This window comes from Sebastes fasciatus, chromosome 20 (genome assembly GCF_043250625.1).
Source record: "Sebastes fasciatus isolate fSebFas1 chromosome 20, fSebFas1.pri, whole genome shotgun sequence".
Lineage (NCBI taxonomy): Eukaryota > Metazoa > Chordata > Actinopteri > Perciformes > Sebastidae > Sebastes > Sebastes fasciatus.
Window position 1 is genome coordinate 10,059,646 of NC_133814.1, and position 12,691 is coordinate 10,072,336.

The 12,691-nt window shown below is 42.7% G+C and overlaps 1 protein-coding gene across 2 annotated transcripts in view; it reads right to left on the reverse strand.

Annotated features, from left to right (window-relative positions):
* trrap (transformation/transcription domain-associated protein) overlaps positions 1 to 12,691 on the reverse strand; it is a 90,180-nt gene that overhangs the window by 19,725 nt on the left and 57,764 nt on the right. For both annotated transcript variants that reach the window (XM_074620801.1, XM_074620799.1), the window contains 6 exons: positions 11,697 to 11,892; positions 10,886 to 11,004; positions 10,594 to 10,740; positions 9,350 to 9,450; positions 7,164 to 7,365; positions 3,761 to 3,922 (listed from right to left, as the gene is read on the reverse strand). In XM_074620801.1, the coding sequence (XP_074476902.1) occupies positions 3,761 to 3,922; positions 7,164 to 7,365; positions 9,350 to 9,450; positions 10,594 to 10,740; positions 10,886 to 11,004; positions 11,697 to 11,892 (927 nt within the window). The remainder of the gene's footprint in view (positions 1 to 3,760; positions 3,923 to 7,163; positions 7,366 to 9,349; positions 9,451 to 10,593; positions 10,741 to 10,885; positions 11,005 to 11,696; positions 11,893 to 12,691) is intronic.

Here is a 12,691-nt window from a genome sequence, read left to right on the forward strand (position 1 = left end):
AGACAGATAGGATTAACAACTGCTGAAAGAGGCGGCTGCTGTTGTTGAAGGTCTAAGCCCTGAATACGTTACAAAGAGGAAGAACGAAAAACTACTATCAAATTGAACTGCAACTAGGAAAAAGACTTTCCACTTCCCCAGCGGTGAGCTAATGCAGCTATGGAGCACCTTCAGCCACCACCAAAAGGTTTTATCTGCTCTTTTGTGGCTTAAGTACAGTAATCTGTACAATGCTTCCAGTACAAAAAGCCACTCTAAATAAGTTATTGTCGCCTCCTCCTCCTGCAAATTTGCAGAAATGTATAAATCATATCTGTGAATACGTACATGGGAACTGTGTACACACCACTGCAGATTTATTAAGTTGAGGCGCTTTTTTTGTCACTCTATACATATAAAATATTCGGCACATTGCCTTCTCTTAATCTCTTATATTTTGAAGTTTTATATATTGCATGTACAGCAGATGCGTCGGTTTCCTGACCCTCCTTTTCAAAGTGCTTAAAAACAGAGAAGAAAGAAAAAATACCCTATTGAGATGAGAGGCGAAGGACTAGATTCAGAAGTAACGGGAAGAGGGAGTTCTAAGTGGCAGCTAACAGCAGCATTAAAGATGAAAAAGGAAGGAAGGCAGAGTGGAAGAGGAGGTACCAGAGATCAGCCCGCTAATGGGAAGATAGATAAGAAATGTCACATTTTGGCGAAGCTGAGGTGGGCCGAGGGGGGAAGAGGGCGAGCGCTAGACAAGCAGGAGGCAGCGAGAGAGAGAGAGAGTGAGTGTAGGAGCCCGAGCGGGGAGGGCTGTTGAGATACTCTGTTAACTTCTGATTCATCTTCCCGCCTGCCCCCAGGCGCTCTTCTCCTCACCTTCATCAATATTTCAACATACGTTTTTTAAACATCCCGCCGCTGCGGAGAAAACTCTAAATAATTCAGGCGAGCGGCAGAGACAAAGGCTGCCGTGCATTAAAATGCGGTTTTCTCTTGACATGAAAAAAAAGGGGGAAGAAGAAAAGGGTGTTAACCTTTTACCCTTCAGTCATTACGAGGTGACGAGGCAGACCAAAGGGAGGACTGGATGTTCCATAGATGGAGATTCTCTACAGTCAGTCACCCATTGACATCCATTCATTTACATGCAAAAGACAGGGGCAGAGCACTGCTTTATGTGACTCAACAGTAACTAAGAGGTCACAACTTTGAGCCTGGTAACAACCATGTGTCGTGTTTAAATGATCAGTGGGTCTCTACATTTTATCAATAATGTACCTCCTTTGAAATATTTTTTCAGCCAAGAACCACCGACCAGCGCAAAACGTAACTGGTAATGGTATAAAAAAACGGTAATCCTGAACGTGATAGTGTTTGTTGTGGCAGTTGACAGTTTACGGCAGTTAACGATTGCACTGAAAATAGGAATATTGAATATAAAATGTGGTTTATTGAACTTACATTTATATTACTTTATTTTTATGAAAACATTATAGTATAATTATTTTACGAATTATGCATGACTGATATTTTTTTTAAATTAACATTTTAAAAAAATCTCACATACCCCCTACAGTACTCCAAAGTACCCCTAGCGGTACTAGTACCCCCATTTGAAAAACACTGGCTGTACTCAAAACCGCCTATTGCATACTACTAACGAACTTAGTATGCAGTATTTAGTACATACTGTACTGCATACACAGTATACAACAGTATGGACTGTTACATCAATATATTTTGCGGTATGCTGGGCCAGGCTTTGCCCTTTAAATGAGCTCTGAAAGCACTGGACAAAAAAGCAAACTACCACTATTATTATTAATATAATATTATCGAAAAACACAACTTATTGAGCTTTGAATTTTTTTTGTTTATGATCAGTGTTTACTTTATAATATACGGCATGGATTCGCTCCCCAACTTCAAACCATTTATTCTAACAGCTCATGGTGAATTAAGACAAGTAGGATCATAAAAGCACGGTGGAATGATATCCCTGCAAATATTAGAGAGTGTATTAGTTTTGTCAGTTTAAAACTAATGTTACAAAAGATTCATGCTGTATCTCTCTGCCCCGTCAGCGGAAGCTCTTTCCCTCGCCTCTTCTCTCGCCACTGCCTGCTGCTCTGTAGCCGGTCTGATAGTGCTGGCGAGCGAGCTACGACTGCTGGCGTTTGTGGAGCTTTTCAACTCCAAACAGGCAGATAACCACAGGTTCCTGTTAATTTTATAATGGACAATTGTGTGTTGTGTAAACGAATCATTTGTCAAAAAGGGAAATAAAAGCCCCTCGTCTTCGCAACCGGTCTCTTGAGAGAGCTCCAGCCAGCTCATATCGGGGCTCTGTGAGCGTGACTGGCCGGCTGGCTCCGAAAACATTGCCGCAAATGTTCAATTTGCCATCAATTTTTGTGAAACTGACAATATTTGAAATCGACACAGTCGATTTCTCGCCTCAAATATTCTCAGAAGTGAATCCAGTGATGAAATAGCTACGAAAAATATAAAAAAAACTTGCTGTTTTTGGTCTCTGTTGTTGTGACCATAGACTGTACCGTTCCAGTGCTTTGCATTGTGGGATACAGTAGTCAAGGTAGACTGGTTCCGATGCATACTGGAGATTTTTTTCCAAATCAGTACAACATCCAGGTATTTTTTGGCATACTGTAGATTTTGCTTTTGTTTGCATACTGCATAGTACATTTTGGCCAAATCAGTACGTACTTCTAGTATAGTATGCCGTTTCGAATACCGCCACTGCTCCAGATAGATAAAACACCTAACAAGATTAATGCGTTATATAAAAATCTAAGATAAAAACATGAATACGAATGATTCAGTGTGTTTATACCGCGGTGTTCATTTATTTAACATCTAACTTGAATGAAGCCAGCTTGTTAATGAGCTCAACAACCAACCATCAGTGTGATGCTTCCTCTTTATCGGCATATTAAAAAAGTAGAGAGGATTCCCAAAGTAACCATCACTTCATCACACACTTAGTCTGTCTTTCCATGATATTACATCAATCTCTTAACACTGCCCACTTGTACTCTAAAGCCCCGTCTCTCCCCTCTCTCTTCTCTTTATCCTCCTCCACACTCTCTCTCTCTCATATCCTCTATACAATATTCCTGCTCTGCTGAGAGGATGGCTGTTTGTTATAGCAGACTACTCTTTGAAGATCACCCTCTTCAAATTGTGCGGAAATAATACTCCATTAAGCAAAGCAAATTAGTCCTCGGTTTAATTACTAGCTCTGCAGTGCGGATGCGCATGATATTAGCTTTATAATCATTTCTTGAACAAATAATTTAAAAACCAATTCAGCAGGGAGTGTTGAAAGCCAATACATCGCTGTAGAAAGGCACAGTGAAAGAATTTGAATGCCTAATTTGGTAAATAGGAAGCAGGAGAGGGGGCCACTTTGGCGTGAATGCAGTTAATTTATCTTGATTAGAAAGACGTGCATGAGCACTAACGCACACACACCAGCCAGATGTGCTGCCCCAAATGGTTGACAGGAAAAAATATGAATGACTGATGGGTGGAGCAGACATCCAGACACGAAACTGAAGAAGACAAAATGAAAAAAACAACAAGGCGAGGGACATGCATATTCTAAATGGTAAGATTATTTGTCAGAGCCGTCTGACATGTGTTTTCATTGATAAAAAGTTAAAAACAGAAACCAGGAGCATTTTGGCTTAAGCTCAATGGGGATCTAGATCTGGCTCTGGGATAGGGAGTATTGTAAAGGCCTCACCTGGCTGATTAAGTTGAGCAGAGATTTGCCTTCTGAACCAACCAGGCAGGTCAGGAGCTGCGGTATCCATGCCAACCACTGAATAGGCGGGACTCCAATGCAGTACTTGTCCACAGCATCTGCCAGGGTGTTCTTGTCATCAAAGCTGAGCAGCCACAACACCTACGGATGAAACAAGAACACAATAAGTGTGAGAATAATAATAATAATAATAAAAAACTTTATTTATACAGCCCTTTCTTAAAAATGTTACAAAGTGCTTTCCACTCAACAGAAGATTAAAAAACAGAAACAATAATAAAACAATAGAATAAAATACAAACAACAGAGGGATTGTAAAAAAAATACAAATATTGGAGGATAAAATAAAGTTAAAAATATATATATATGAAATGGCAACGGAGGGATGATAAAACCCAGCAACATATTAAATATTTATAAAAGTTTTAAAAGATGCTAATGATGTGGTGTGTTTAGTTTCAATAAGCAGAGTGTTCCACAGTCTGGGGGCTTTACAAGCAAAGGCCTGGTCACCTTTGGTCACAAGCATAGACTGTATATAAGAAGTGGATAAAGAGAGTCATTTCTGTTTTTTTGCAACCAGAAATGACATGAGAGGGTGGACCTATGTACAACTGAATGCTGAACAAGACATTTTTAGGCCACAAAAAAGGTTACAATTAACTGTCATGAACTGAAAACACACCGTGAAAGGGTTAAAGTTCTAAGATGAAAACACGGACAAGTCCCAGACCGGACAACGCCCTGGTATAAGATTTCTAGCATCCTGCTTCATATTTTTCGGGAGGGAACCAAGCTTAGTAGAGTTTGATGGACCAATGTCGATGATGTCGTTAAAATAAAAATAAAAAATTGCGATATCCAGCATTTAAAGCTTTAGTAGAGAGTATATTTTTGGCATCATTGGGCAAAAATTCCATAATAACCTTTCAGCATATTGTAATTCAAGTGTTCTGAGAGATAACTACACCTCCTCATGGCTCTGTTTTCAGGCTTTAAAAATCTGCCTGCGATACAAACTTTCTAATTTTACAGCTAAACAGTACACTACAAGATGATTCTGAAAACATTTAAGGCGAGAAATAGGCATTACAGTAACATAATGTTGATTCATATTTGATCAGCGCTGCCTAGTTTGACCGTTTGGTCGGAGTTTGCGAGTGATTGACAGCCGGCTCTAATAGACTGGACAGCAGACCTCATATCAGCTCTGACTGCTTGTTTTCCTCCGGTCTGTGAAATCTTGCAGATGCTGTTAGGAGCACCGGCGGACACAGAGGCACATAATTTTCTTTCAGGTTACCTGTTTCATGTACTGCTGTCAGGCTATAGCTACCGTTTTATAAAAAAATAACTTGTTTTAATCATATTTGCTCCAATCTCGCCTACTTCAGATTTAACACCATTGAGGCAGGAGAGGAGGTTAACTAAGCTGCTGGAGTCCCTGGACTGGAGAGGAACATATAGCTGTGTGTCAACCGCATTACAATGATGGGAGACACTGTGATACAGAATGATTTTGGCTGAGAGGAAGCACATATACTAAAAAAAAAAAAAAAAACAGAAGGCAGGAGGAGAGACAGGTAAGAAAAGAAGGAAGAAATAAACAACAAACAAATGTCTAAAGGCAGCTGCATGAAAATGTTCAATAAAGTAACTACTTTTAGACACCAAGTAGCAAGAGGTAAGGCCTCTATCATTAATCAGACCCTTGCTGCTTCCCTGGCTCTGTTCACAGCAGGAGAGGGGCTGCAGAGCAAAGAACGAGTACATCTTGGCAATTGGTGCTATGATCAAAGCTGAGCCAATGTGGAGGTGATCTCTCCTCCCCTGGTGTGCTTGTGTGTGCATCTACATTATGATGAAGACATTAACCCCACTCAACCCCCTCAGGCTCTTTTCAGCGAGCCAACCCGGGTACACAGACTGTGCATAATTACTGATAATGACTGGTCATCTCCCTTCACCCATCAGGACTAAGCTCTGCCAACCAGGCAGAGCAGCACAATACCAGTGGGGGTCACAAGAAAAACATCTAATTGGGATGTGAAGCCGGTCGCTGATGCCGTTATTAGAACAGATGATGATAGTAATGCCGAATGCTAACACTGGATGTGGCAAGACCGTATTTATTATTTATCCAGGCTGACACATAGGAGGTAGCTGGTCTTTTTGCTCTCTGGATGAGTCTCTCTAATCTCTCTCTCATGTGGCTTTTTTGAAAGCAGAGACCCAGCAGGCAGTTTAGTACATTCTTTTTGTACAATCTCACAGCCACCTCCAGCTTATTAATAAATGATAGAAAAAAGTAAAAGTGTTTTAATGAAGCAAAAACTTAACACTAATTTGCCTAAATTTGCCATAATTTTGTGCTGTGATCATCAGATTTGATGTTGAGAACTACCTCACTTGAGCACAGCAGGTCTCAGTGCTTTATCTGCTATAGCCCCGTTTCCACCGCAGGAACTTTCCCCCAGAACTGAACAACTTTTGAGGAACTCTTTACGTTTTGAACGCAGGGACCAGGGTCTAAATGAAATTCCGAGGACATTTTACCCCCCCAAAAACGGGGTGGAGTTTGCAGGGATGGCCGTTGCTGATTGGTCTCTCTCTCTCACACACACACACACACACACACACACACACACACACACACACACACACACACACACACACACACACACACACACACACACACACACACACACACACACACACACACACACACACACACACACACACACACACACACACACACACACACACACACACACACACACACACACACACACACACACACACACACACACACACACCTTCAACTCATGTACTACTGCTTCATTCATAAACAAGGAAGTACTCTAATATCAATTTAGGAGCATTTTAGGACAAGGGGAGAACATGTTTTACAGGAAATAAGAACCAATAGAGGTCTTTCTTGGCTAACCTCTGGACGGACTGGAGGGACTGTATTGAATGAGTCGGTGCGTGTCTGTGCAAGAAGGTTGGACGCTTGTTAGCAAGGAGTCCACCTCTTTATCTCCCACACGGGGCTTACTCAACTAGTAAGTACGGTAGCATTGGTCTGATTGCTAAAGAAAGGTCAGTCCACGTAGAGGGTCATGAGATTGGAGCATCAGGGGAGGCCATTAGTCTGTTAACCCCCCCCCCCGTGTCAGAGGACGGCCTTCACTCCGCCATCGATCTGCCGTGGGAACCCATTCGCACTGTCTACCCCTGAACTGTAATCAATCAAATTACTACTCTCAGCTTGTATCTGTGAGAGTCTGAGAGGGCTAAGAAATAATGTCTTTCTAGCCTGATTGAGGCTACTGGTTTATCACACAAAAGCCCACCCCCACCTTCCCAGCTCTCTTATCACCTTTGCGAGGTATTTGCGGGACTTGCTCTCGTTTTGGTGGCGGCAGGCGTGGAGGTAGCAGGTGATGGCGGAGACTCCCAAGTGGAGCTGGCGGTCCTTGACGAAGATGTTCTCCAGGTAGTCGCCCCACATGGCCCAGGCCTTCACCAGGACGTCGTGCATCTGTACCGCTGCTGAAAAGGCCTTGTTGGCCTCCTCTGACCTGAAAACAAGAAGGGGAGGGAAGGTGAGAAACGCTACAAAGAGTGAGGGACAGACAAGTGAAGGGCAAGTGAGCAAAGGGGTCGGCAGCTGGCTGTGAAGGGAGGAGGAAGTACGATTGAGTGACAGGGGAAGTCAGAAAGGAAATACAAAGTAGGGAGGGTTGAAAGAGATGGATGCAATACTTGCGCGCAGAGTGGAGCTGAAGGAGCCAAAGAAAAGGAGAAAGATGGAGTGTGCGAGAAACAGATTATGATGATCACATTCTGAATTATGTACTACACATCAATAAGCACCATATTTCATTTGCTGTAATCTCCCAAGGCCTTTCCCCATCGGCATTACAGAGTAAGCATTTAACCCGGCATGAATTAATGTCACCGAGGGTTCAGGCGTTTTTTTGCTATATTGTAATACGAGTTGAACCTCATCATACTGTGTAGATCAATCCGCGTAATACCGGGTGACATATGAGCTTAACGTCTTCCTATTTTATCAGATGCGACAGAGCCGCAGCGAGGTAAAAAAGCCTCAGTGTAATGGCTATATTTATCTGTATACAAACCGTTGACCGTGAAGAGCATTGCTACATCTTAGAGAAAATCTGCAGGCTGATAAACTTGAGAATCCTTGGGATTTTTTTTTATCCTGCTACAGCAATCTAGAAGTCACACTATGAGTATTTCGATTCAGAAATAGCAGGCAAAGAAATAGACGGGGGGGGGGGAATCTGGCAGGAGACCCAAGTTTTTGACTGCGCCATTTGTGCTGACAGGGAAATATATTGTGAATCATCAGCCGTTTTCACCACGCCAAGCGGCTTCTAACCTCACGTTGGCACGCAGTCTGAATAATTGTTGCGCACCTTTCAGCCTTTGATTAATAAATAAGATGCAAGAGGCAGTTCGGCGACGCACTACCCCTGCAGTCAAAACAAGGAGACAGACAGGCCCGTCAATGAAAAAAGCCTTACCGAAGCCACAGTTGGTAAATGGACCTCCATTTCAGGAGCGCTTCCAAAAACTACTCTCCCGCTTACTTATAGTGACGTGTCTCCCAAGCCAATCAATTAAAATGTGTTATTATAAAAGGCATTTTGGCATGTGATTAAGAAATGGGAGCTTGATTGCTATGGGAGTCGGAGCCGAAGACCCTCCAGTAATACTTAATGGGGTTGCCTCAGTCACTTTGCCAGTGTTAAAGTACATTAACAGTTTCTACTACCCGGCTCAACGTGAGCACAGGCACCCAACAGACTGTCAAATCTCTGACACCCGTTTAATTGAATGATCCCAAAATCCTTAGCACATGCGGTTGCGCATGCACACACCCGACACACACTCCCAACCCCTAACCCCCACTCTGCTGTTAATTCTCCCCCTGGTGTAGGGGGAACTTAATGATTGCAATAAACCCTGCTGAGGTGGAGGCAAGTTCTGCTGATCCCAGAGATTCCTGCAAATTGCCTCGAGTTAATTATTGAGCTGCATATACATTTAATAAGCCTTCCTCAATTTGTCTTTCACCCCTCAGGACGCCGTGTCACGTCAAAGATGACGGGCGAAAAAAGGGGGTGCTGAAGGGGAAAAAGGGTGTTAACAGAGTGTGGCTGCGGGTGTGCGAAGCATGGGAGAGGAGCAGTTGTGTGCTACGCAGGCAAACCCCTGTAGCAAAAAAAACACATTACTGACGGTGTCAAAAACTGATGACACAAATGTGCATTAACACCTAAACAACGTCACGGGGGTTACCTAGTAACGTTATCTCAGAGGTGCGTCAGCTTGAGGCGAGAAGTGCCGATTAAATATGACTTCTATTTCCTGACAGGGAAAAAACACCCACCCACGCAACTTTGAGCACAATGTGATGATGACCAAAAGGAAGACAACGACAGACCAGATGTTGGATTCAGATTGTAAAAAACAAAAATGGTGAAAAATTGTTGTGCAAAGCTGGAAAAGGTAGTCAATGACTGATGGACATACTTGTTGATTTGAGCCAGGAACATTCCCTTCAGAGCGTAAAACTCAGCCGTCATCTCCTTGGTGAAGTACTTCAGGTTGGTCGACTCTATCACCTCCAAACCCTAACAGACAAGGATGTGAACAAACAGAGGTTTAACTTCAAACTGCAGTGAAGAAACTTTCGGCGGCGGCGGCAACTAGGGAGAGGAATCGCCAAAAAGATACCAGGACGTATTCGGTTTTAGACAGGGCCATAATCACAGGTGAAAAACAAACGAACTGCTCGGTGTTCATTAAGAAGTAAGAAAAGAGGCGTGAAGGGAACTAAACTTCCATTATGGTGAGCCTCTGATTAGGTGTCCCCTATGTGCTGCTGTGACAAACGATGTGTAGCGGGAGGGAGAGACAGAGAGAACCAGAGGAGATGAGATAGAAGAGAGAGAGAGAAGAGTGTCTACTGGCACTTTTAATGACTTGTGGTGAGCTGAACTGCTTCTATTAATCAGAGTACTCCATGGGCTTAAGAGCAAGCTCCTGAGTTACACTCTCTTATAAGTCTCCCTGCTATAACTTGTCACCTAGAGCCACCCCAAACACTTAATACTTTTCCCACTCAAGAGTACCGCTAACTACGCCTCCAGCTACAGCGGACAAAAATCAACCCGAGTACTTAAATCACACTAAATGCATCAAATGTGTTGTTTCTTCAGTCGAGGCCGGCTTTATTTCAAATTGGAGCATGCATTACCACGGTCCAAATGTCTTGCAGCTGTGCTGCATTATGGTGCAGGTGTTACATGGGTGCGATATATTCATCATGTTTTGATCACACATAATTAGATGGTACAAACTAAATGATTTGTGCTCTTTCTAGAGAGTGATTTTGCTAATAAAATATTTAATGAGTTACTTACAAGCTAATAAAACCAAGTGATTTTGAACATGACAAACACACTTGTTAACACACTGACATTTGGAATATATTAATTATATATATATATTGAAAATAATCGTTAGTTGCAGCCCTAATTGAGATTACACCAATTACTAACAACTATTGTTTACGGTGATACCACACTTACTTTGTATAAAAAGTATGTTTTCATCAGTAAAACAATCATAGAAATAAGGGCATAATAAGAGCTAGGTAGCTTTATGCTTGCATATGCCTCCATATTTAGTGCAAAGGTCAAATAAATAAATAGACAATAGTGATTCTATAATTCGAAATACAGTATAGGAAATAAGATCCCGTTTCATCTTACCTGCATGCACTCATTCTTGCCCATGACGCCAGCCAGCTGCAGATAACATTTGACCTGCTGTCTGATCTTCTGGAAGCAATCAACGATGGGCACCGTGGGGATGGTATGGATACGACTCAGAATGTCCAGAGCCACGTTCACCAAACCCTGGGGAGAAAAGAAAGTGTGATGTGGTTTCACAAACAATTAAAAGGATGAAGGAATCTGAGAAAAACAACTTAATACTGTTTATTGATTCACACTTATTTTGGATTTATGAGACTAAAAAGGGATTATAAACATGAACCAGTACCTGTTTGCGTCCAATCTTGCCATACTGAATGATAGCCGAAGCCGAGGCATGAACTCCCAACATGGCGTTGTTGTTGTTTGGATCGTGCTGCGTGTTCGTCTCGTACGCCGTCACTATGGCTGTGGACGGAGACAAAACAGTAATGAACATGTTTTTTCTTTATACAAGTGTCATATTTGAAGAAGTGAGGAAAAAGAGGAGAGCTTAGAGCAAAGTATGAACTCTGAAAGCTCTGCTGTCATAATGCGGAGGAGGGCACTGGGGACACTAAACGTATTGAACGGTAAATGGGCCATGGCGATGAATTTCATCGAGAAAAATTCCATTTCACTTTAACATAAGTTTGAAGGCTGTCACGTATAAATGAAGTGGATTTTATTGGCACGGTGCCGCAGAAAAACCAGCGCTATCATTATTTCAGCACCTCACAGCGCGAGTTGGAGCTCAAGTTGCTTGAGACATCACATTTTGCAGTGGCTGCCTCGCTGAATGGTTTCAAAGTCACTGCGGGAGAGAGGACTGAGCAAGGTAAATATGTGTGTGTGTGTGTTATGTCCTGCAGCGAGAGAGAGAGTGCTTTAGCGAGCTGACATTTGGAAATGTACAGAGACCCTGAGGGGGTTCTGCAACTCGCGGCCTTTTAAAGAAGACCCCTTCGTGGAACTAGCGGAAACCCTGAGCAGCAATTTGAGAGTGTCCGCATGAGAGTGGCACCCTGTAATATATGTACGTAATGTCTAAAAAGTCATGCACGTGGACATAAAGATGTGTTTCAATATCACTGGTCTCGAGCTCAGAGTGTGTGCCGTACCTTGGTAGTGGTGCTGGCGCCACATGAAGATGCTGCTCCAGTGGGACAGGTCGTCAGAGACGATGGGCAGTCGGTTCCTCCAGGTTTTCACCACCGTCTTCATGTCGTGGAGGCTGGTGTTGCGGCCCAGGTTAGCGGGTTGAAGCCCTGCATTAATCTGGGCCGCTTCTTGCAGCTCAATGATCTGCTGAGCCGCCTGGGGGGGAAATTAGGAGTGAAAATCTGCTCTTGACCTTTTTGTATCCGTCATACAGTACCGTGGGTATCTTGGCCACGCTCACTTGACTCTTTGACTCCGACTTTAAACTTTTATGATGTGTGCAAGTTGGCCGATCTGAAGCAGCAGCCAAATGCTTCTCATGCTTGCTCATGGCTAACTCTTTTGTTCACAGTTAACATTTTGTGTTCCCAGGCCTGCTTCAAAGATTTGGTCCAGACAGCGCACCAGCTGCACTTAATCTTCTTAATATTTTGTCTACATATCTCAACAAATGTATGCTAGAAGCCAAAAATTCCCCGCTTAGTTTGCACTGCATTACACACATGGTGTCCATCTGCTGTCAATCCGTGACTGGTCACTTCTTTAAAAGTTTATATCTCATGTCAATTGTTTTTTCTGTTTTTCGTTCTGTTGATGCTCCAGAACCAAACACAGTTTTAAGATGTGCTTGCTTTAGGGTGTTTTTACATGCATACTACGTTTTTAGTGCATAGTGAGCCATTAAAAATCTCTGGTGCAGTTCAGGCTCATCTCTCTCCCATTGCTTCTTGTTGTCTTTAGTGTGTGGTGCAGCGCAAAATGAAGCACACTTTCCCTAAAATATCTAAATGACTTTAATGAAAATAAATTTAAAGGAGGAGGGCCAGAAAAAGTAAGATAGGGTGGCAACATGGTTAAAAAGTGGATATGGAGTGTTTGGAGATCAGGTTTTAGTTAAAGGGATAGTTTAGATGTTTTGAAGTGGGTTGTATGAGGACTTATCCATAGGGCACGG